Source organism: Galendromus occidentalis, unplaced genomic scaffold, assembly GCF_000255335.2.
Source record: "Galendromus occidentalis unplaced genomic scaffold, Mocc_1.1 scf7180000077348, whole genome shotgun sequence".
Classification (NCBI taxonomy): domain Eukaryota; kingdom Metazoa; phylum Arthropoda; class Arachnida; order Mesostigmata; family Phytoseiidae; genus Galendromus; species Galendromus occidentalis.
In genome coordinates, this window is record NW_003805336.1 from 223,749 (window position 1) to 246,782 (window position 23,034).

Here is a 23,034-nt window from a genome sequence, read left to right on the forward strand (position 1 = left end):
GGAAATTCCATGGTTATCTGTCAACAGGAAGCATTTTCCAAGTGAACGGCACTGTGAGAGTGTCATCCAAAGTGATGACACTCCATATTTCGCGGAAAAATATCTAGTTTTGCGAGGCGGCCTTGCATCGACTACGCGACACCTTCTGTGCAGGAAGTGCCATGCATTTCCGGTGATAAGCCTTCAGGGGCACCCATCGCTCTACGTTGTCTCCGCTGTATCCTCATACGTTCAATGGAGCACCTCGAATGGAATTTTTCCCTCAATATCGCTTCACTTGCCGATTGTGCTTCGCTGAATGAGTTGGCTCCTACGCTACTTGGATCAAAATCTGCTCCTGGAATCCCTCCTGCTCCTTACTCACTCCAGATTCGCGACAAGTAGTCGGACCATCTGATTGAGAGTACGCCAAATTTTCCAGCTGTGCGTCTTCTTTTCTTCTCGCTCGCCAGATTTTCGCCCGAACGTGTTCACAAACGGAGACGATGATCAAGGCACAACAGTCTCTAAAAACGCCTCGGTCAGCATGACTTTCCGCTCTCTCTGAAAAAATCCCGGATACAGAACTCGGGTCCCGAGAGCTTGACTACATGACGATATCTGGTGTGTGACATATTTGCTTTGGTCCGATGACACGCAGGTCTCGTACTGGAAGCGAGCGGGCGAGTGACCGACTGAGCGCTCACTCGTCCAATCCAGCATGATTGGATGCTGGAGAAACGAGTCATCTCACACAGTCCACTGGCGGACGGGATCAACAATTTAGTTGTCTTTCTCTCATTGTACGCTCCTCCGACCGGCCATGGACATTTCCTTTTCACAGAATCCGCCGCGCAAAGACGCCGTTTACGTGATTGAGCAGCTTTGCATGCTCCGGCTTGGCTCAGGCTCGACGGAACGTGAGTGAGTGAAGAGCTCTCGACCCCTAAGAGAGCGATCTTCCAAAGCTCGAAGAGTATTCAGCCCTCAGGGCTATCGATGAAATTATTTGAGCTCGAAGGTCCCTGTCTTCCTGGATCGCTCTTTTGGGGGAAAACCGGTGCCAGACTTCCGGGCTGGAATTTCAAGGTGTCTCCCTGATCCCGGTCAGCTTCGATGAGCATGCAATGCGACATACTGGGTGTTGCAAACCGATTTGATTTTCCATCGAGATGTTAGCCGACAGAAGTTCTCGCAAGGTACGTCCTCGCAAGTATAACACTCGGAGATCGCAGAAGAGCTTGGGCTTCGCTTGGAGGAATGAATTGTCTGGAGTTCGACACCGTCCGACCTCCGCTGGTGCTCGTAATTGAGAATACAATTCATCGCTTGATCAGGGGGCACAAGGAGGTCACCGGATTTTCCCGGAGCAAGCTCTCCCGGACAGGGTCATTATTCCTATATCACTGAGCTCCCTCATATCACTGGTTCGAGCAACCAACACGGAAGCTAATGGAATGTGGCTGGAAAATTCGAGAACATTCGATTACAAGTCTCATGCTTCCAGGAACTTGTGCAGTCCGGAACCACTTGAATCATCCCATTGAGTCACAAGATGATGATAGGCCCATTCCAGGGCTATCGACTAGAGATCGAGGTTTCGAGAGGCAACACCGTATCGCGCGCTGATTCTAGCTCGACAGAAAAGGATTTCGCGCTGCGAGCTTGGAATCTGAGTAAGCTTCCATCGTCAGCGACAGAGAATTGTACGCAGTGAGTAGAATCGATGCTGCATCCACTTCCGCTCGAAGCGCAAGGCGTTCGTAGTGCATCTTCGAGGGCTCGAGCGATTCGTCGTCCCGTGATCCGGGCGCCCGAGATGTTCCAACTCAGTGACGCCCTCTAGCGGAAGACCCACGGTCTCGCTGAGGTCATCGAGCGGGATCCCTGAAGATCTGTGGAAGCAGTGATGGATCGGAAGAAAGTCTCGCGCGGGACCTCCTCGAACAGATGGCCAAGGCCTGAGACCTACCTGAGCTCCGCCTTTGTCTTCGTCTAGCGATGAGACCCGGTCGAAGAATCTTTCCGGATGGAGATCAAGTTCTCCACTCAGATTTCGGGCCGAGCGTACGAGAGTTCCAATCCCATGAGATCTGTGCAAGACACCACAGGCTCGTAGCGCTATAGAATAGCTCCGAGAGGAAGACTGGGCTTGATAATTCTGGATTTCGGATACCCAAGAGCCGCTATCACTCCGACAGGGCGTTTCCTTGCTGTTTTGACTTATTCTGCATGATCATCCGTTCTAGAGTCGGGTTGGGGCAAGCAAATCAATGTGGTAAACCATCGATCCGGATCTACCGTATAGCTACTCGGAGTCCGGTCTCATCCCCGAAACCGGGTATTCTGCGCAGGCCTGTTGTACATGAGTTCCTCTCTCGATATTATTCCCAAGGGCATGGCGATTTGAGGTCCTTTTGTCCTCCACAGCAAATGCTGCGGAACTAGGTTTGGGTCTCGGCTAGAGTAGGAAATATTCCGATCGTTCGGATTCATTGGAGGAAATTCCGGAACTTTTCAGGAACTCGGAGCTCGCGAGCTTGTTTGTTCATCGATGCGAAAAAACGAATGATCAATCGCCAGGGCGAGGGAAACTTCCGTGAGATCCAGCGAGGTAAGGGGCTAAGGAGAGAAATATGCCGACACTCTGACGTATTGCTCCAGTGATGCTCCGAAAACCTGAAGAAGGTAAATAAAGACTTCCGTTACTTTTATCGGAGCCATACACGAACATCAGGCAGGCTCAACGGAGAAAACGGAGAGTTATGCATGAGCGTCTTCATTTTCACATTCATGCGATGAATGGGGTTATTTATATGTGAATGGGGAGCCCTCGACTATTCGGGGCAGGTTGTGATCCCTCCCTCATTCGAGTCCTCGCCCAACTGCATGCCTCCATACCCCACCGAGCCCACGGCAGCACTTCAACTCGGTTGCCCGACCAAAAACGATCCGAGTGGTTCAGTGCGGTAGAAACCTCCTCGTTGGTTCGTTCGAAAGTTTCCCACGCGGCCCGCTGCTGCTCCAGTTCGTCACCTCGTGGTGTTGTGAACTTCTCAATCGGATTAAGTCACGGGCGACATTTGAATTTTTGGCGCGCGCTTCGGATGTATTGCGTCGAGACACGCAGGACAATGATCTAGACATGCCGCATGATACCATCGGAGGTCACGCCGATGATTGACGCTTGCATGTAGGCCGGGGACTCGACTTGTTGTGGAACGGATAATCGCCGCCCAATCCACGGAAGCCCGACCGGTTATGGAAGGCTCTTACTTGAAGAAGCTGGGGTCATTGGCGGTCCTGGTCACTTCGATCCTTATAGGTGAGAGCGATGATCGGAGAGCATGCCTGAATTTTCCCAGCATTAATTACTCACGCTGTCCTGAGTGTCCTGATGACCTGAGCGGAGCGGAATGAAAGTGGGATGAGCTGTGAGGGGAGCCGTAGACCTGAAGCAGACGGGGAGGAAACGATTCGTCCATTGATTCGATTTTTTCCCCGCAAGACCCGGTCTTGACGGCTCGAATTTTAATCGTGCCCCGATTCCCTCAATACCCATCGAACGCAATGGGTTTTCATGGAGTCGTAGAAACCAGACCCCTCCACCAGGTGTTCTCCGGAATGGGAGGGCCTGCTTTCCTGTGCTTCTTACACAACCACTGAAATTCCAATCAGAACGGTCAATCTCTTTAGAGCACAGCATACTGGAGAGTTCGATCAATTCGACTCTCTGAGACGGATGAGTCTCTATTGACAATAAGTGCGAGAGAAAGTTTGCCGATGGGAATCCCTACATCCTAAGGATTCTTCGGTGTCGAAGACTCCCCTCCCTCAAGGATTTAATGTTATTGGGTTCTCGAGTTTGTATGGGTCTTGAAAAAACTTCGCTGATGGGGTAAGTTCTACGCCGTTGGGGCGGGACGCATCGGAACGAGTATTCGAGTCGACGCAGCTGTCTGACAACGGGTGCCCGGGGACCTAGAGGATCTCCGATCTTCAAATAGAAGTCATGATTCAAATAGAAGTCTGGTGTGCGTCTTTTGAGACCGGTAACTCTTCCTCCCGCGCCGGGAAACGACCGCAAATCTCTGCGATTTTCCGACCCGAAGTCGGAAAGCGAGTCTTTTCGAGCATTACATGAGATGCGTTCCTCGCGAAGGCCGACTCCGTCCAGTGGTGCCGCCCGCTCGTCGTCGCCCTCAGAGCAAAGGATTATCTATATTGTTCGCTCTTCCGGCCATTAGAATTCGGTGACATTCGGCCTCTGCCGGCCTCAGTTCCTTATGAGTTCCTTTATTAGCAGAACGGAAAGCTCACAGAGGAGGTCGCGCCGCTCCTTGCTGATCTGGAACTTCGTGAAAAAACTCCTCTGTTTCCCTTCACCGACAAAATCCGGACAAACATGCATATAAACAAATCACATGGGTACACCCCGGTCAAAGTGCCCTGCCACACACGCGTCCGACGATTGAGATAATGGCCAGATTCGTTTACCACTCGTATCTGGTCAACCTTCGCTCACCTGTGGAACTAGCATGCGCTAACGGCCCTCGGGTCGGAACACGTATTTTGCACGTACTTGCATTGTTCGTCCTCTGTCTCTGGATATGTGTGCTGACTTCGGATGGCCGCCCGGTCCAGACGGCATTGCTTCAGCGATCATGAGGGCGCTTTTTTCTATTTCGTGCTGCTCCATCATTGAGAGTGCTGACAGCGGCACAATTAGTAACGCGTTTGCGGGTTGAACACATCGCCGACCATTTGACTGCCAAAATATGCGCTTCCTGCTTCTACCGTGAGTACAGACTTGATACATGCTTCGAGACTCTAAGGCAAACGGGCCTTGAGAAAATGAGTCTCCGAAAATTTCTTGGAGGACGAAAATCAGTGCTATATCTAACTGAATAGCCTGATCATTTTCCGGCGAGACATGCATATCGGGAATATCGAGGATCTGCACTGTTTTTCGTCCTTCAGATTTGATCGACTTTCAGTCGGGCTCCGGATGTAGATCGTGATCCCCCTCAACAGTAATTCGGTCATCTTTTAACCGGCAGTTCCCCTTTCCGCTCCCCGGAGGAGCAGAAGTTCCGATATTCGCCGTGTGTCGGCGACCAGCAGAATCAAGGGAAGGAGTGGGAAATAGGGCGGTCCAGGATCGGCTGAAAATGCTCGGCTCGACAGTTTCATGCGTTTCGTCAGTCACGCTTTAAGTGCTACAGGCACCGTTATCAGCACAGACGGCTCTATAGTTCCCGTATAGTTCAGACCGCTGCCCGCAGTATCGTATGCATTGCACGGATGGGGGCGAAGCTGGCTTCGCCAAGCAGAGGCACTTATCAAGAATGCAGTTTGGAGCGGAAATAAATCGTTGATTCAGCAGACTCGGATTCCGGTACCGTAACAGCCGAAATCGTGGGAGGACTCCGATCATGGATAACTCCCAAGCCTATCAATCCTCCGCGATTGAACAAATTGTCCGTCATGTGGTGGTCCGTGGAATTCCCGGCTAAAGCACAGAGTTCGCGATTTACGGAGTGTGAGCACCAGGACTGGCCGCGAAGAGGGCGTTGCGTTTGAAAAGCGATTCACGGCAGAGAGCTACCCAACCGCGCAACGAACAAGACACTAAATACGTGTTGCCCAAAATCAACAAATGTTGCTGCCGAATGGCGCAGCATATTTCACCGCGGAGAGCTCCTGTAGCAGCTCTCCTGCGAGCGATCTCGGTCGTCCGTCGGTCACTCGGAGTACCGCTGTCGTTTTGGTGGCGAACCTGCGATGACGGGTATTTATTGAGTCTATTTAAGCGACAGACGTGCGGCCCGGGCTTCGGAAGCCGTACTTCACGGATACAGTCCGACTTGCCCGTTTATCTTTCAAGCCGTGGAGCCGTCGCCAGGAGTCTTGCAAGGGATTCCTTGAAAAAATGCCTTCAGCGAGACTTTCCCTCCCAGGAGACGACGCCGATCCGAAATCCAAACCTCCGAAGCACATTCAGCAAACGCGGTACGGAAGAAGGTCGAGACGTAGAATTTTTCCTGCATCACTGACACCTCTGCGCTCATTGCAATCGGTTTCCACCCGAGCTGATCCGTAGGTAAACCAGAACGTTATCTTACGGTCAGGGACCACCTTCATAGATACGTAAGTAGTGTTGTATATGTATATATGTATGTATATTCTATATATTCCGCAAATCTCAAATGACCGCAGCGAATGAGGTCCGGATACGAGCTCCCCTTGGGGTAGAGAGAATTGTTGGCCGAGGAGTGAGAACGGATTTCGCCATATCAGCTCCCTAATCGAGCCCGGCTATTAAAAGAATCGCCTCATTTTTTTATCAATTACATCATTCCTCGTTCGGCGGCTCAGTCGAGGAGATTCTTTTTACGTATGATATACGCGCCGAAAATTTCACCTGCATCTTTCTTTTTAGTTCGCTCGATTCTGCATCCATCTGTGTGACCGGATACTTTCCCTACGAGTACTTACTTTCTCCTACTCTCCACTTATTTCGTCGATTTGAGCATGGTCGGGTTTTTGGGGTCTGAGCCACATCTTAATTGTTTGCGAGATCCGGATCGGATATCGAGTCGGAATCGGGTCGCGGCAAAGAATCCTGGCGCCGTGACTCTCAGCCGACACCGACATGTCGTGCGAATCGCAGAGCTTCCTGAGCGACCGGGCTCCTTTCAATGAGTGCCCTTGCCCTGGATATTCCTCCCCTCTTTGCGGGATTCGAACACCTCGACCAGCTTGTCACGGTATAGTCTACCTGGGCTGTCTGGTCGCTCTCACCCCGTCCCTAGGCCCGGACTGGAAGTCGTGTGCATGCTCAATGAGCTCGTACCGCTTGACACGGTCAACCGCCTCAGAATGCGACATGCTCCCGAACGCATGAATAGATGGTCACGGAGACATTTCGCCCCTCAATCTAGAACTTCAGCGACCGATTCTGCATGATGTGGATAATTTAATCGAACACGATGAAATTCACCTGAAATAATCCTCGAAGCGGAGGATGTATCGAATTCGCATAGAGAAACATCACGCTTCAGAATCAGCTTTTGTGACCGCAGACCGATGGCACGAGACCGGAACAGTCGTCTCCGAGCCCTATAGATGCTGCCCGAATATCCAGCGCGAGCAGCAAAGATACTTCCATCATTCCCTACGAATCATGAGTCATTTCCATCAATTATTAATCTACACGACCGAGACGCGCGGTTCCGTCGATGTCGACCACACCGATGGCTCTCTGTCTGGGAAAACGCTCGGAAATGAGTTCTAATTCATCCCTCATCGTGGAGCTGAATTATGGGTGCTCTGAGAAGAAGAAAAAAAAACGCTTTGCTCCTCGCATTCCAAACGTGGGGGGCCAACGAGCATTAGGATTCTCTGGGCTCTAGGCAAAAGCTCGTCCTGCGAGGGGCGGTTGGGTGATCGGCGCGTTCCGTAAACTAGACTGCCTCCCGGTGAGTAATCTCAGCGTTGAGGTCGGGGAGATCCTGGTACGCACGGGACGCGACTCGGGAATTTCGCGTGCAATTCCGATCGACCTCGAGGAATCAGAATGAGGAGGTGAATAACTGATACAGTAGACCGTCACGACTTGGATTCAGCGGACACGCTTAGAACAGACCGCTTTGTCGGTCCCGGACAAGCCTATGGGGTTTTCAATGTTGAGTGACTCGGCTGTAGCAGATCCGATGACGGACTTTTGAATATCACAGACTAATTTCCAGGCCCCGGTCATATGTCTCCATTGCTAATCGAATCGGTTATGACGGACCTATTTCCGCGAGTATGAAACTCAGAAGCGATAGCCTATTGGACGATTTGCGAGGTTTCTCGCCCTCATGTGCTCCGTCAGATGGGCCGCAGCAGTGTCTCCGATGGTTTTCACGTTCCATTCCGATTCGAGACCCTTTTTCGTTTGAAACGGACTTCGCATATGACGGACCGTTCCGGCCGGTCCCTCATAACGAGGTTCTAGACGTTCTGACGAAGACTAGCTCTCGCCGGATCGCTCCTCAGATTCCTCTCGAGCTTTTCGTTCCTTCTCATCTCCGCCGGGAGAATCCCCCTCGAACGGAAATTTCTCCGAGGGAAGTTTCGCGGGAATCACTGCAGTGAGCGCGAGAACTTTCTCGACGTTTTCTGCTCTGCAGAGCGTTCTCTCCACGATCGCTATCGTTGCTGTCACCGCCTCCGTCTATTTCTTCTTCGTCTTCTCCTTCGTCGATGCTGTTGCCGCTGGGATGATCTGTCATTGCCGCTGCTCTCCAGTTGGAGCCAATGGCCGCGTAATAACAGATGATCAACAGCTAGTCAGTCAGTCAGGCAGGCACGCTGCCAACGAAGCTTCACTCCACCGCGTGCTGCTGCATTGGTAGTCTTTACTGTCTCTTCAATTGGTGATCGCATCGGCGGTGGCGGAGCCGAAAAGCCAATCCATCTCAGTCTCGAATGTCTCCTCGGATAGCGGGCTCGCAAAGCATCGAAAAGTCGAGACAAAATAGCCGTATAGAGCCCGAACTAGACTCGGCACCTGGACTGCGAGCCCGACGGATCATTCTCTTATTCGGCCGTTTGGGCTGAGACAGCGTTGCGAGGGGGAGTTTCTTCTCCCTTCTTCGCTTAAATTCTTCTCGCACATGCTAGATACGCGCATTGGGGAGCAGAGCGCAATGTCTTTGAAATCTGAGGCCGGGAGGATTCAGATATCAGACAAAGTGTTTCTTGTGAGCTCTGGTCACTTCTCTTCTCGACCTCGCCTCTCCCGGAGCTTTCAGCCTTCGAGGCACCGCGTACAGCATTTTTTCCTCGCCTTGCCCGTCCGAAATTGTATCTGCATCTCGGAACCTCGAAATTCGGTTCAGTAGTTCGAGAATAAATTCTCATGGGAAGCAAGTCACGGACTACGTGTAATAGTTCAGATGAGTGCGGGTATTCATGCAGTCGAGCCCGCTCAGCAAAGACTCCTCAGGAAAAGCAAACAAGTTTCTGGCGGATTTCCTCCTATATGCGGAGTTCTATAATGGCGAATAGTGGATAGTGACGCTCCTTTCTTATTTGCCGTCAGGATTCGCATGAGGCGCGCCTCATACGGAGACGGAATCAAAGAGATCGGATCTGGAGTGAACGTGCTCGAACCGGTCTCTTGGCGGCGAATCCACCAACATGGCATCCTATGGGGGGGCTTCTGCGTCGAGCCTCGCACGAGCGAGTCGCTCCTTTAAGCGAACTCCAAGTTATCCTGAAGGCGAATTATTCAGCATTAGAGTCTATGGGCTCGAAAATCGGGAATTTAATGAGATCAGTCGTAGGTCTTAGGATCGTAGGTTTCTCATATGCGTATTTCTTATCGTCTATTCCGACCGTATTCACTTGAGAGTTATGCTACCCGATCTCGAGGATTGTGCCGGAAGACTGCAACCAGTCTATGACTTCACTCGCTGGGAAGCCTCTGATATTTTTTGGAACTCAGTCACAGTTGGGAAAGAGCTCCATGGAATCGCTCTCAGCAGATTCCACGTCACACCTTAGTCCCGTACTCTTGACAGGACTCTACTGGAAGTCCTGAGGTCTCTCGATTAGAGTTGGTGCTGGAAGTCCACGAGGAAGCTCGCGTACAATTATTACACGGACGACTGTGGTCCCCGATGCTCTCACGCTCTGTTCCGATCCCAAGAAGCATCCTCCCGTAGGATTGCATGGCCCGAACTTCGGGAGTGCGTGCTAATACGGCGCGGCGCATTCCAAGAGCCCTGGTTCACTGGCTGATTGAAGTGATGCTCATGAATTAAGACCCCCCTCATGTTTCGAGTCGCTCTAATTCGCGAGGTGAAGTCGAACACAAATCCCCCGAAATTGATAAGCTTCCCGATTCCCTTCCTCCTCCGAATGTGTGAGTCGTGTGCTGTGCCCCCCGAGCTTCTCCTGCTCCTGCCGCCTCAATAAGTGCAAGTCATTTAGTTGTGGTGGAGGTACGGAAGCAGCGGCAGGAGTCTCTTCAGACAATTAATATCGATGAAAAATAGATCGCTCTTTTTCCTTCTGTTCCTCGCTCGTTTTGGCGAGCTGATCCCGGAGTTACGGAGCGGATTGCTTGCTCTCTCGGAGCAATTGCGCGTTCTGAACTCCTCTCGCCCTGTGTCTCATCTGCCTTCGCTGTAGACACTCCATTAGCGATTGAGAGCTTGGGGCTCTGACCGCTGCCGCATTCACAACAAGCTTCTCCCGTCCCCTTGAATCGGCCCAGCTCCGAAGTCGATGATCTCGATTTTTCCCGCTCCGATGTTATGCGAGTAAACAGAGTGGATCTTCGTATTCCATGTGTCCCGCCTCCCGAACCAGAGAATATCGTCGCTGAATGGGAGAACGGAGATTTGCGCGGAGCCGGAGAAGTCGACCGAATATGATCTGAGAATATTATGAGTATTAGTCTTCACTTTTTCTAGCGATGATTCGGAGCACCTATTTCGCCGCGTTCACCCCCATACCCACCCGCACCTAGAGGGGGAAGCGTAGAATTCCAGCAAGGCCCCCCGTTGAGCGAGCGAGTGTAGTGTTCATCGAGGAGTGGTTGGAGTCCAATCCAGACCTCGTCTGCCGGAAGACCTCAATGGCTTAAAATGGGCCGGCGATCGGGGTATCGTAAACGCGACCGACTCGGCTACCGCGAGCGATGCCATCCAACGATGATTCGTTGCAACAGACGATTCGCGCGCTCTCGTGCTTAACGTTTAGGTCGGGTGGAGCAGCTTGGCTCGGACCGCATCTTGCCGTAGCTGCGAAGGGAAGTAGCATTCACTGCTGTTCGTGATAAACCGAACCTATTTTTGAGATCGGTGATGAAGGAGTCTGCTAGCGCAAATCGGTAGGCTAAACTGCAGCCACGAATGGGGATAAGTGCGAAGCGTTAAGATGAACAGGAAACGCCTCATGTGGTACCTGTACGTAATGTTTCTCTATACGTCACGATCGCCCGGCGAGGGACATCGAAGAGGGCACGAAAATACGTAAATGACTACGATGGAATGCCCGAGGGATGCGGTCACCATTTCTCGCCAGTAGCGTTCTTTAAACTCTTAAATATATTTATTCCGATTAGTCCGATTCCCGTAGGAAGCTCAGTGAGCTCTTCGAATGGTTGAGTAAAAACTCCGATCGAAAAGTCAGTGACCCGTTTCTTCGTGGATCTCTGCGATTGCCAGCGACTGAGCCCTTCCCCGAATTTATCAATTCGTACCACTCGATATTCCTTACGACATCTGAAATGGATTTATTGAACTCACGAGCCGCACCTTCGGCCCCTAAGCGCTCATAGTAGACAGTTGGAGAATCGAAGACTGTCCCGGTCCTGGAACTGGCGATTCGAGTACACATTAGAGGAAAAGTCGGCGGGAGAATGCGGTAAAAAGTTCACACACATGTCAATATTGCCTGATAGATGACTCGAATGTCAACGGAGTCTCGTGACACGACTGGCACGCCAGAAGGGCGGCTCCGCTTCATAAACACGGGCAAAGCGACTTCCGAATGAATACTAAGAGAATCCTGAGTATTATTCACCAATCTACGGAATTGGTCCCAAGCTTACTCGTTCTATCATTCGATTGCTCAATCGAGCGGCGGATCCAGGACCTGAACTCGTCCATCAGGCGAGCTCGACTTAGGGAACGCACATTTCGATCAATCCATAATTAATCGGATTGTTGGGATTCATGAAGCGGCTCTCGAATCACATTCCTCTCGCTTCGTCGAGACCGTCGTGAATACTTTTCTTAGACATTGATGATACCGGCGAATACCTACATCAAGTCGCCCCGAAAATCGGGCTGGCGCTGATATCCATCCCCGACTCTGTCTCCGAAACCGAACGATTCTCCATACGAGAGCAGGCGCGCTGAATCTCGATCTGATGTTCGGGAATGTTTGCATGCTAATCGACAGTTTCAATATTGCAGGTTCGACCAGCTGCCTCCGATTGCACCATCTCGACGTTCCACGGAGTGCACAGGTTGGCGATTCCGTGTGGCTCAACTGCACATATGACCTCGAAAGAGATGATCTTTACGCGGTCAAATGGTACTTCAACAATACTGAGTTCTACCGATATTCGAACAATAAAGCCGATCACTTCGACGTTCCCGGAATAACGGCTGACGTGAGTACGAACCGACTTATTATTTAACTTGATCCGACCGTGTCCGTGCTTGACGCGGACGCTCTCCAATTTTTCTTGGCAAAGCCGAGCCGTGAATTCTGAGACTTTGAGAATAGTAACGTTGAAGCCCGCGGCTCGACAAGGATCCACCGAGACGCGGATTCGGACGGGCGATCGCGCTTTCAGTCCACGACCATATCGATTCCGAGTACAATATTAGATTTCATTTGATCATCTCGTTGAAATTCAACAGGAAATAATAGAGAGTCACTGCTGGCTTTGTTCTTCCGAATTGTTCCTCGCTTTCTTTAATTACATTCGAACAAGCATCGATCCCGTTGATCTCCGCGGTCTCTGGGATGTTTCGTCGTCTCACGGAACTCGTGAATTATGCAGCCGATGCCAAGAGATGCCGATCGTTAAGCAATCAGATGAATCCCATCAATGCGTCTGGTGATGCCCGAAGTCTGTTTCTGTGTAAGACTCTGTTCCGATGCGAATTTAGCTCCCAGTAATTTATCTCGTAGTCCGTGAGCTTTCATTCTACTCAGCATGGACTTCATCATCGATGGCTCGTCGTCTTCGGGGAGCCTTTCTCATCTGCCCTATATTTACATACGTCTGACACGGGATGATATAAGTTTTTTGTCACGCATTCCCCTTCAGTAAGAGATGTTCGTTCTGGATTCTGTCAGGGCGGAGCCGTAAACGTAAGGGAGGAGGGCTCTGGCTCCGCCTAAGGCAAGTGTCCTCACCCTTTGCCAGCATCACACCCACGCTCATCGAGGTCTACGGGCAGCGTCGTAGGTTGATTCTGTACCGACCACGCTGCAGTCTAGATGCTCGAGCACCAAATCGAGATAATGAAGATGAAGACGTGCCCCCCCCCCCCCCACTGGAGCGAACGGATTTCACGTCTCCATAGATACAGAGCTTCGCTGGATTTTCTGGAAAAGATACGAGAACAACTCGAAAATCATTTCCTCGTCGGGTTTTGTCTTCCACTTGCTAAGATCGTCGCCCGCCCCACGAGATCTACGATTGAATGAGTGGCGGACGGACTTCGGACATAACGGAGCCTTTCGGCCGGCCCCTCCGAGCCCGTTTTTGCGATGATCTTGTGTATTGTCGTTACGTACCTTCGTTGGGAAACTCGAGATCAGCTGACTCATCCGTGGCGGGGAAAGCTCGTAGCCGAAAAACTCCTAACTTGACTCCTCCGACGGTCCGTTTACCGCTCGAGGTACTAAGTGGCAAACTGATGAAAATGCTCGACTCTCTTCTTAATGGTCTTTATCGAACTTGGAACCAGTTGAATGAGCGAACGAACGAGCAGGCAAGCCGGTGATCGGTTGGAGGAACCTGCCTAATGATGGGAGCGGGCCGAGAACCTCAAACTTTTCCCACCTACCGCATGAAAATTGTTACATATAGAGCGTCCGCACTTCCTCCGTTCGTCGATTGAGAATGGGTCCCCCCCCCTCCCGATGTCGGCGTCGTCTCCAACAGATCGGTATGGATTCACTCCGATAGACGGCTCGCATTAAATTTCATTTTCGGAGTCTTCCAGACTGAGAACGACTCCTGGTTTGACAGGCGCCCCTCCTCAGCTTCGCGTTGAGTAATGCCGCATGACTCAACGCGAGATCTCTTGGGCTGCGTGGAACATCCACGGCAGACGGTCGACGTCGAGCGTCAACGGCCAGATTGAGAGGGAACGGCCTTGTAGCATGTCAAATCGGGGACACCAAGACCTCCCGATCGACCGGTAGCGATGCATGGGACGAAGGAGCTAATCGCTTCTGGATCTAAGTCTTCCGTTGGGCTGGAGCCGCTGTTTCTCCATCTGCTTCGCAGTCATCCCACGTCGGTCCATGTATAGTATCACGGGGCCGGGGTGTTTTAATCACAGATTGATTACGAGCTTAGTGGGCCGAGACCTGGCTGCCCAAAGGGTAGCTCCAAAACGGCCACAACGCATACTAAAGAGAGAAGCCCCGATGCCGCACTCGCCTTCGCGTCGTATCCCGTGCTCCTCATATGTGTCCTGCCCATGCATTCTCGGCGGGGCGCTCCGCTCTCTTCGCGGTCCCCGACTCGTCCCCTTCGACTGGCTTGTGCGCCGGTTGGCTCGTCGATCGCTCTCGTTGTGATTCGGGTAGCTGCACGGTGTATCGCTAGCTATCGGATAGCACCGACAGGCTCTGGAATCTGGAACTCGCTTACGTGGGTTTCTGGGTCCATGTGGATTTGCCTCACATTCGCTTTCGATATGAACTAACTCGACCCAAGAAACAACCCCGAGGGTCGTGCTAGATGTTTCCTTGAGGTAAAAAAAGGGATTCCGAGCGAGCTCGTGATAAAATCGTAGCTTGTCCTATGACTAAGTATTTTCCTCTCGATTGGAAACTACCAGCTCTCGCAGCATTTTCGATCTTATCGTTGTCGCCGCTAGCGCTGGCCCTCCCTCGCAGCGAGAGACCACAACACCGAGTGTGGCAAGTGTTTCGTTGCGATTCGGAAATCAATTTCAAATCGACGGGAGCAAGATGTGGGTCTAGGTAACTCTTCTCTCTGAGAGGAACAGCGCGATCTGAGTACAACGGAGCAGTGCCAGCGGTGGGAAGAAAAATGACGAAAGAAATGAGATACAACAAAAAAAAAGCGATGGCGGCGGCGAGCTCGGCAATTTTGATTTGAACCATGACCTCTTCGATTCTCAATTGGTCTTCCATTTTGCAGCGTCACATATCACTCGGAGGAAACGTGTATCTGCTCAACGTCAATCTCCAGGGCGAAGGGATCTACAAATGTGAGGCAACGGCTGGAAGCCCCACCTTCCAAACTGTCGATATGGAACAGTATCTCGAAGTCTACAGTAAGAATTTTATTACACTTGCTCGCTTTCATTCGGAAGTTGGGGAATCGTTCTCACGCAGCACGGATGAGGATCCATCGGCTTACTAAAGGATGATGCGCTTATTGTGATTCTTGCATAGCTGGGCATCTTCCTTTCACTCCTCAATTTCATATATGACTTTCATGAGAGATTTCGACTGGATTGCCTGCTGCTTATCGCAAGACTTATGCTGCGACGCGGCTGGATGCTTTCTGGTAATAGATGCGAGTCCAGGATGTTAGCACGAAGCTTGATTTTGTTGAGGCATCCAAGGTTCAGGGAAACGATGGATTTCGAAAGGCGATCACCGCATTCATGGAAAATCACGTCGCATGCTCAATAATGGCGGTGTTCGTTTCCTCCACAATTCCAAGCTATCGTCTTCAGATTAGAATGAGTGTGGTCACTAGGTTGCTCGAGGATGCGCTCCCGTAGTGACTCCACTGTGCAATGTACGAGAGTGCTCGCAATGTGCTCTTTTAGAGGTTTCTGCACGACGGTACTTCTTCCCTAACGTCCGTGGCAGCGGCGGTTCTCCTGGCTCGTGGTAGAAAAGGCTGCTGGAGCATTGAGACCATACGGAGGCTCTGCTTTCCTAGCCTCATCTAGTATCTGCTTTTGTCAGTAAATGCTTTGAAGTCCTGTCCCAATCATGAAAAATTGAACGCACAAAGAAGTCCACAGTCTCCGTCTCGAGATAGCTTTCCATGAAAATCAGGTGCAGCGGAGAGATGAGATCCACTGGTTCAGCGTTAATTTACCACTGCAGTGATGCCAGAAGAAAATCCAGCGATTGCGGGAGTCAAACATAAATACGTCATTGGAGACGTCGTCAACGTGACATGCGAATCTGCGAAGTCTAAACCAGCCACCAGACTCTCGTGGTACATCAACGACAAACCGGTGAGTTATTGACTGAACTCTCACCTTGAGCTCCGACGGACCCCAAAAGCGGATCTTTGCTTCGGAGAGATGATCCCTGATGTAATGAATGCGAAAACTCGGCCGGGAATCAAGATCAGCTCTCCATCGGCATCTTTTGAGAAACTCCAGAATTCGAATCAATGAAGTGCCCGAACCTCGTGAACGATAGGGACGCGCAGTCATGCATAGCTCCAATTAGAATGTCGGCATTCTCTTGAGTGGTGAACAGTGGGCTCTCAGCCTTAACGGGCGCCCTCATGGCCCCGCTCGGATAGCGGCCCCGCGAGTGGTGTCCAGATATTGTAGCTGAATATTCATACACATTCAGTTTAATGGCCTAGAAGTTGGTGCTCCCAGCCCGTATCCCGGGTCCGGTGTTTGAGCCCATACCAGATAAGAGCGGGCAGGTGCTTAGTCTGCCAGCCCAATACGGCGTTCCATTTGACTCATACCTTGATCATTCGATTGAGCGGGGTTTTTTGCCACCTCTCGGTTTGAAATTCCACGGATACACAGGAGACTCCAGGAGTCCAGGAGACGTATCCGATCAGATGGGACTCCACGAAATCTTCTTCCGAACGAGACACGACTCCGCTAGACTCTGAAAGTCCGGAGTTGCGACGGGCACACACACACGACATTCTGTATCAAGTGAGAGTAGGCTTTCACGTGAGGACGTGACGAGATACAATCGTTTCGGAGTGTACAGACTGTTGTTGAGGATTCTGGCGCCGCCTACCCTCCCCCCTTGAGCACGTAGTTGCGCTTGTGCTTCGCATTTTGACCCCTGAACGAAAATCCTTAATTTTTCAGCGTGAGCGCACCTCACCTTAGGGAGGGACTCTGGCTTCCGGCAACTGCTTTTTTTTCAACAAATCGCACTTGCCTCTTCTCGAATATACATCAATGCATAAAGACGATTCTACTTGATATTCACTCCCCCGATTCGAGGAGCGGACTAGAGACCCCCGAACATTGAGGTTCCCCCCGAAACGCTGCTCTCCGCGACCATCTCGAAGGGGGGAGGGCTCATGGATCGAGCGATTCAATTCGAGCTGACACCCTCGATGACTTCCCCTCCGATCTTCCTGACGCAGCTCAGTGACTCGCGATTCTCATCGACCGGTTGGCTACGCTCGTGCTGCCATCGGTTGACTCGGCTTCCCCGAGTTCGAAATTCCACCAGAGAAGTAAAAGCTTTCCGCGGAGCATCCTTAGCTTCGAGATCGATCGGCACTTCCGGAAAGCTTCCCCTGGTCCTATTCCACATTCGAGAAGCTCACAGATAGGAACGCTGATCTTTGGACGAGTTCTGACCCCATCCGAAACCCAACCTCAACACCCCGGATCTCAACAATTAGGATACAATATCACGCGGTGACGCTCACCTTACGAATTTTTGGAATTTCCAGGCTCCGGTGTCAGCCTTGATTCCTTACGAAGTTATCCCTGGCTACAATGGATTGGAATCTTCGTTGCTAGGCTTGCGTTTTAGACTTGACTCACCGATCATCGAGTCCACCGCAAATCATTTCAAGTTGTCATGCGGCGGCGAAGTTCGCCGAGAGCGCTTAGTTGAGCAGCAAATTAGAGTGACCCGTGGCAAAGGCTCAACTTCAGGTTCGTATCGATTCGATAATTGAAAATATCGGGAGGTATCGCCATTCTCAGAACTCCGGGCGGTAATGAACATGTGAATATATCATCCGAACATCAGTGAGCAATGCTCGTGTACAGAACGACAAAGCGAAATTATAACGAGGGCAATCGTCCCGAATCGAGAAGTTGGGAGTCGATAACTTCTCCCCCAACCTCCCATCTGCGACTCCCGTTACCACTCGGCATGCGACGACGTGCGAGTCTCACAATGAACTTCCTCAATCATAAATCATGATCAACAACTTGCTCCATTCAACTTAAATACAATGGCCCTGCTGGAGATGGAGGGCATATGGCTCTTTTCCCCCATAGCAGTGCTCCCGCCAAGTCTACTTCTCCTCTGGGGACCACTTGAGCCCCGGATTCTTCCAGCGGGTCGTGTTCCGTGCTTTACGGATCGAGTCTGCTGACATCTCGCGGAGTCATTCTCGTCCGGTGAGAAATCGAACTGCCGTTGATCCACCCTCGGCTTTCCCGGAAGGCCGCTACGATCGGTCGGACTTCGAGACATCGCGTATTCTCACAACGAGGGAACCGTTACGCAGGACTTTTAGAAACGATTCAAGTGCGTGGCATGCTGTCTAAATACTTCGGCGTGAGTTTCCGCAGTGCTAGCGAACTAGCAGCAGCAGCAGCAGGTTATCTATCGGCGGTCGGGAGCGGTGATTCACGCTCGCCTCGGTGTGCGCTATGGGTCCCTTCACGGGCGGCAGCGTCCGGAGCGTGTTACAGAGATAGCGGTGGTCTGTGCTTGTGGAAGAGAGAGTGGGGAAGAGCTATGGGGGCGTCCCATAAGATAGACTATCAGATGAACCTATGCGTCATACATACTACGTCTGTACTTGAAATGGACGAAGAAACACAAACCCTGAGCTCGAGTTCCGAGAATCTCCGAGTTTGAGTCTCCACAGTGCTTGACGGAACTCAGCTCCCCCTCGAACGCCATGCCCCAGGCCTATTGGAAGACCTTCGGGCAATCGTCCTCCGTCTCTGCGATGAAGATTCCTGGACCCAAGCTCGACTCACTCAGTCCAAGTCGGAAAGACGAAACTCTCAGAAAAGCAGCAGCGAGGCTATAATTAATTACCGTGTAGCGGAATCTTGAAGGGTAAAAAGCGTCTGAGAATGTCGAGGACAGGCTCACCATTAAAAATCGTAATCAAACTCCGTCTGAGGCTTGATTCAGTGAGCGCAGCTATGACCTCATCGTCTCACTTCCGGAGACGCTTCCGGGAATCCGAGGGGTAGTCGGCTAGTCCTTTCTGGTGGGGAGATCGCTAAAGGCTCAACTGGCCGACTATCAAATAGTGTTGAGTCATCGTCCCGAGCGAATGACCGAGCGACGGACGAGCAGGCGGTCCCCGTCGTCTCCTGCAGCCTTCGTTCGCAGACGGCGGAGATATCCGATACCCCTCCGTTAAGCTTGCGGGAAACGTGGATGTAAGCTTCAGAAAGAAAAAGTAGCATAGCGTAGACTTACGTCACGCTCGCGTTCTCGACTTCTACTTGCGAACGTAAGGCATTTCGCAATCGCTCGAATCACACAGAGATTATTCACAATTCGACTGTTCGTCAAATGGTGTTCTATTGCGACACGCACTGGAGGTTTCGGATATCCGACCGCGTCCAACGGATAGAGGTCAAAGCGACACTGGTTTGTTCGCCTGACCGTTCTCGTATCCATCAATCAATCGATCACGTCGACCACGTGAGCATCGAACGTGACGTTCATGCTTTATGGTTTTCCTCGAAAGGAGAAGAATTTCCCACATGCGCCTCGAACGCAAAACGTCGGCTCGACGTTTTCCCGAAAGCCCAGAAACGAGTCGTCCGTATTCGGGGCAAGTTGTTTCCTTCCGTACACAGGGAGAAAGCCTGTGCCTTGGGGACCTGCAAAGCGGCCCCGGCAGCAGCAGCAGCAGCAGCAGCATCTGTAGACCGTGGGGAGAAAGGATGGCTGACTGGCTCGTCGGCAGGGCGTGAGACGAAATAAAGAGACCATACAGCCGGACATACAGCCGGAAGGCTGATTAATGTGTTAATGATGTGTAGTCCTGTAGATTGGATTCAATTGCGAATCGTTCTCAAATCGAATTGGCTCGCTTCTGCTGCTACCGCCGCCGCTGCGGTATTATTATGCTGCCAGGGCGGAGCTCTGACGTATCCGAAAACGGCCGACGTCAGGACGACTACGATGATAGATGCCGCTGTAGAGGCGATGGAAAGATATGTTGCCCCCATGCCCATGAATCGCAACTCTTGCTCACGAGCCGACCTGACAGAGGATAGCACCCGCCGAGCACCCTGGCGTGGTCGGGCTTCCTTCGAACGATGTGGCGCAGGCGAGAGCGGTCGGGAAAAATAGGGAGGAATGGAGCAGCGGCTGTCCACTGTTTGTTGGTCTCCGGCGACACATTGTCTCTACTTTTAGCTCGGGACTTAGCCTGTTGACAGCCAGTATTCGTCCGGGTATGTATAGCCACCCTCGGCGCTGTCCTCGAATGGACGGACGAAAGTTATTGTGGTAATGGGCCGAGGCTTCATGAATTCATGTCGCACCCGTCGATGTCAAATATTTACGTCGACGACGGACTCGGCGCCACCCATGATCAGACAACATACACCGAACCACAACAACAGCGGCCACCGCAGCGACGACATCGACGCCTGACGGTTTGTATTGGCATATGGCCAGAAGAGTCGACGACGAATTTTTCCGCAACCCCCCCTCCCTAAACTCCATCGCTCGCCACCGTGTCGGGGAGCGGCTCGTGGACGGTGGTGACGGACGGGACAAATGCGAACCGTCGCCGTTTTTCAACCTTTCCTTATTCAAAGCAAACGAGCGAGTGGACGGGAGCGACGAGCCCTTGGCGAGGTCGTCGTAGCTCAACTTGCCCCGAACAAGCGGGCGGAGCAAGAGAACACTTCTGCCCGCCCGCCCGCCGTTCCTATACCTGCCACGGCCTCTCGGAGGGTCCTGGCGGATTTCTCCACTCTGGCTGAACCCTTCGCAGCGGCCGTCGTTTCGGTACCGGTGTCCGCCGCTCACGTCACCGAGCGACGTCGAGCAGCTGCTACCCTACCGTCGTTGTTGGCACTGGATGTATCTAGCGAGTAAAATTGTACACCCTTATCTCACTTAAGAGTCTTTAATCTCACTGGATGAAGACTGGGGTACGAAGAAGGAGCATCGAGTGACGCTCTGGAGAGAGGAAGGGGGAAAAAATCCAACCACAGCGCCGAGGGAAAAAGTTGGCCTGAGGGTCTTCCTTCTAGTCGGGGCAGGTTGTTGTTGTTCAGTGCTGGCTGGCTGTAAACATCGGCAACGAACGAAGACGGATTGTCTTGCGCTTTCATGAACTACGCCAACGACAAGCCAGCGCGCCGACGAGCCCGACCGCCTGGCTGACTAACTGACTGACTGACTGACAAGCATTGGCATGCTAATCAAGCATTTGCCAAGTGCAGACGCCCATGCGCAGCGTCGCTATCAGGAATGGGCCAACAGTACCTTTTTTATGGTGAAGATTATTATAATTAGGTATTTAGGAGCAGGGTTCCAGAGTTTGAAAAGATTTAGCCCTATGCCCTCTCTCTCCTGCAGCGGATTCAAACCCCTCCATAACGTTCACTTTGCAAGGCGACTTGCTCAGTGCAACGTGCATTGTACGGAACAGTAGCGACGCAAACCAGGTAACCTGGTACATCAACAATAGAAAGGTGAGCTCCGGAAAATCGCCCTAAGACGTGAGCTCCACAAGAGAATCGCACGGAAGACGATTCTTGGGCTATCGCGAGCCACGAGACTCGGAAGTATCCGCGTTGAGTTGAAGTGTTTTCTCCATGGAGCGATCCCCGACAGATTATGATGATACTCGGACTAAACACCGAAAAACATGCTTCCAGGTCGAAAGCAACGACACCCGTCGCATGGTCCCGTACACACGTACGTTTCCTGTAGTGAGCGTCTACAGCGAAATCGTAGTGCAATTGTCCCGGCAGGATCGCAGTCGTCCCGTACTCCGCTGCGTCGCGATGCAGTCCCATTTGCTATGGAACGGCACCAAAGAGCGTATCCTCAAGCTTCAAACACGCAGCGCAGGGTACTTTTTTCTAAATGGTGAGTCAATACAATGATCACTGGATTTGGATGATTCGCTCTGAGAGAAGAGGATTTTCTGCTTCCCGCAATGTTCATATCCTTACTCGATACTCTTTTGACGTGGGAACCTAAAGCTTCGACTCCTTCTCCCGCAGACGCTCCGTATCCGGCTCGTTCAAGTACCGCCACATTATTCATGGCGCTGAGCCTTCTCCTGCTCGTGACGGAATTCCTCGGAATTTGAGCGATACCGTTGATTATCGACGAACCATTCGTAGGCTAACATCGGAACGGCAAATGATTGAAATTACAGGGTGTTTGATCGGGGCCCTCTGACGAGGAAGGTGTCTGTACCGATGACGATGTCGTGGTCTATGAGGTCGTCAACCATATCGCTGACGCCGATGCGAGGCGTCAATAGATCGCCCCGTGGGCACCTTGCTCATTCTGTTCGCCCTGACTGGGGAAAGAAGAACACCGGGAAACTTAGGAAGGATCGCGGAAATCGGAGGTCAATTTCCCCACCTGAAACCGCTTTGACTAGCTTCTCTCTATCGCAATGTGATATAGCACACAAACAAACACACTCAGACAGCAACTCCGCGGGACGTCCTCCACGTATGATAACGCCGACGAAGAGCGACATTTCGGCGGGCGAGGATTGATGCGAGGAAACGAACAGGCTGCGAATCGATCTTACCCGTATGGCGTAGGCCACCGTTTCCCCGGGCGAAGGGAAATCTCGTTTTTTGTCTCGGGGAATACGATAATTGAGCGATGATCCCCTCGAACATGACGCTGCCTGATGTAACATAAATAATTCCGCAAAATGAAAGTCACGAATCGCCCACGACATTTATGTATCTGTTTCGTTCCGCTGGGAATCTGTCTCTGAAGCCATCGGCTGCGGAGCTTCCGAAGAAGAATTCGATGCAGTTGAGGTCTGGCGTCCTGTGGATGAGACTTAGACTTACGTTCTCGACCGTATGCGACATACAGCGAAGCATTAGAGACAATTGAACAAACTCTAGGTAGAGGCGGGAAAAAAGATCGAGTACTCTGAGACTGTCGATATCGATACTCGACGCTCCTCCGCGGGGGGATTAGGTGATTAAATTGGGACTCGGAAGGATTGCAGGTGGCGATGTTGTCCACGGAAGCAGTTACGCAGAATCTCTTTGATTGTGGCTATGAAATCTTGTACAGCGACGACCTTGCGAGGCGAGATGATCCAAGCTCGATACCTTGATTGGATCGGCGGCGGTTTTGAAATTCCTCTCTCGTCAACTA

The 23,034-nt window shown here is 51.7% G+C and overlaps 1 protein-coding gene across 1 annotated transcript; it reads left to right on the plus strand.

Annotated features, from left to right (window-relative positions):
- The first annotated feature begins 2,900 nt into the window (after positions 1 to 2,900).
- Positions 2,901 to 22,029, plus strand: LOC100906639 (uncharacterized). Its single transcript, XM_003742218.1, has 8 exons — positions 2,901 to 3,304; positions 11,958 to 12,157; positions 14,900 to 15,035; positions 15,826 to 15,959; positions 17,393 to 17,600; positions 21,247 to 21,362; positions 21,549 to 21,762; positions 21,900 to 22,029. The coding sequence occupies exons 1-8, from the start codon at positions 3,241 to 3,243 to the stop codon at positions 21,986 to 21,988; spliced, it is 1,161 nt and encodes a 386-aa protein (XP_003742266.1). The 5' UTR covers positions 2,901 to 3,240; the 3' UTR covers positions 21,989 to 22,029.
- Positions 22,030 to 23,034: the final 1,005 nt, after the last annotated feature.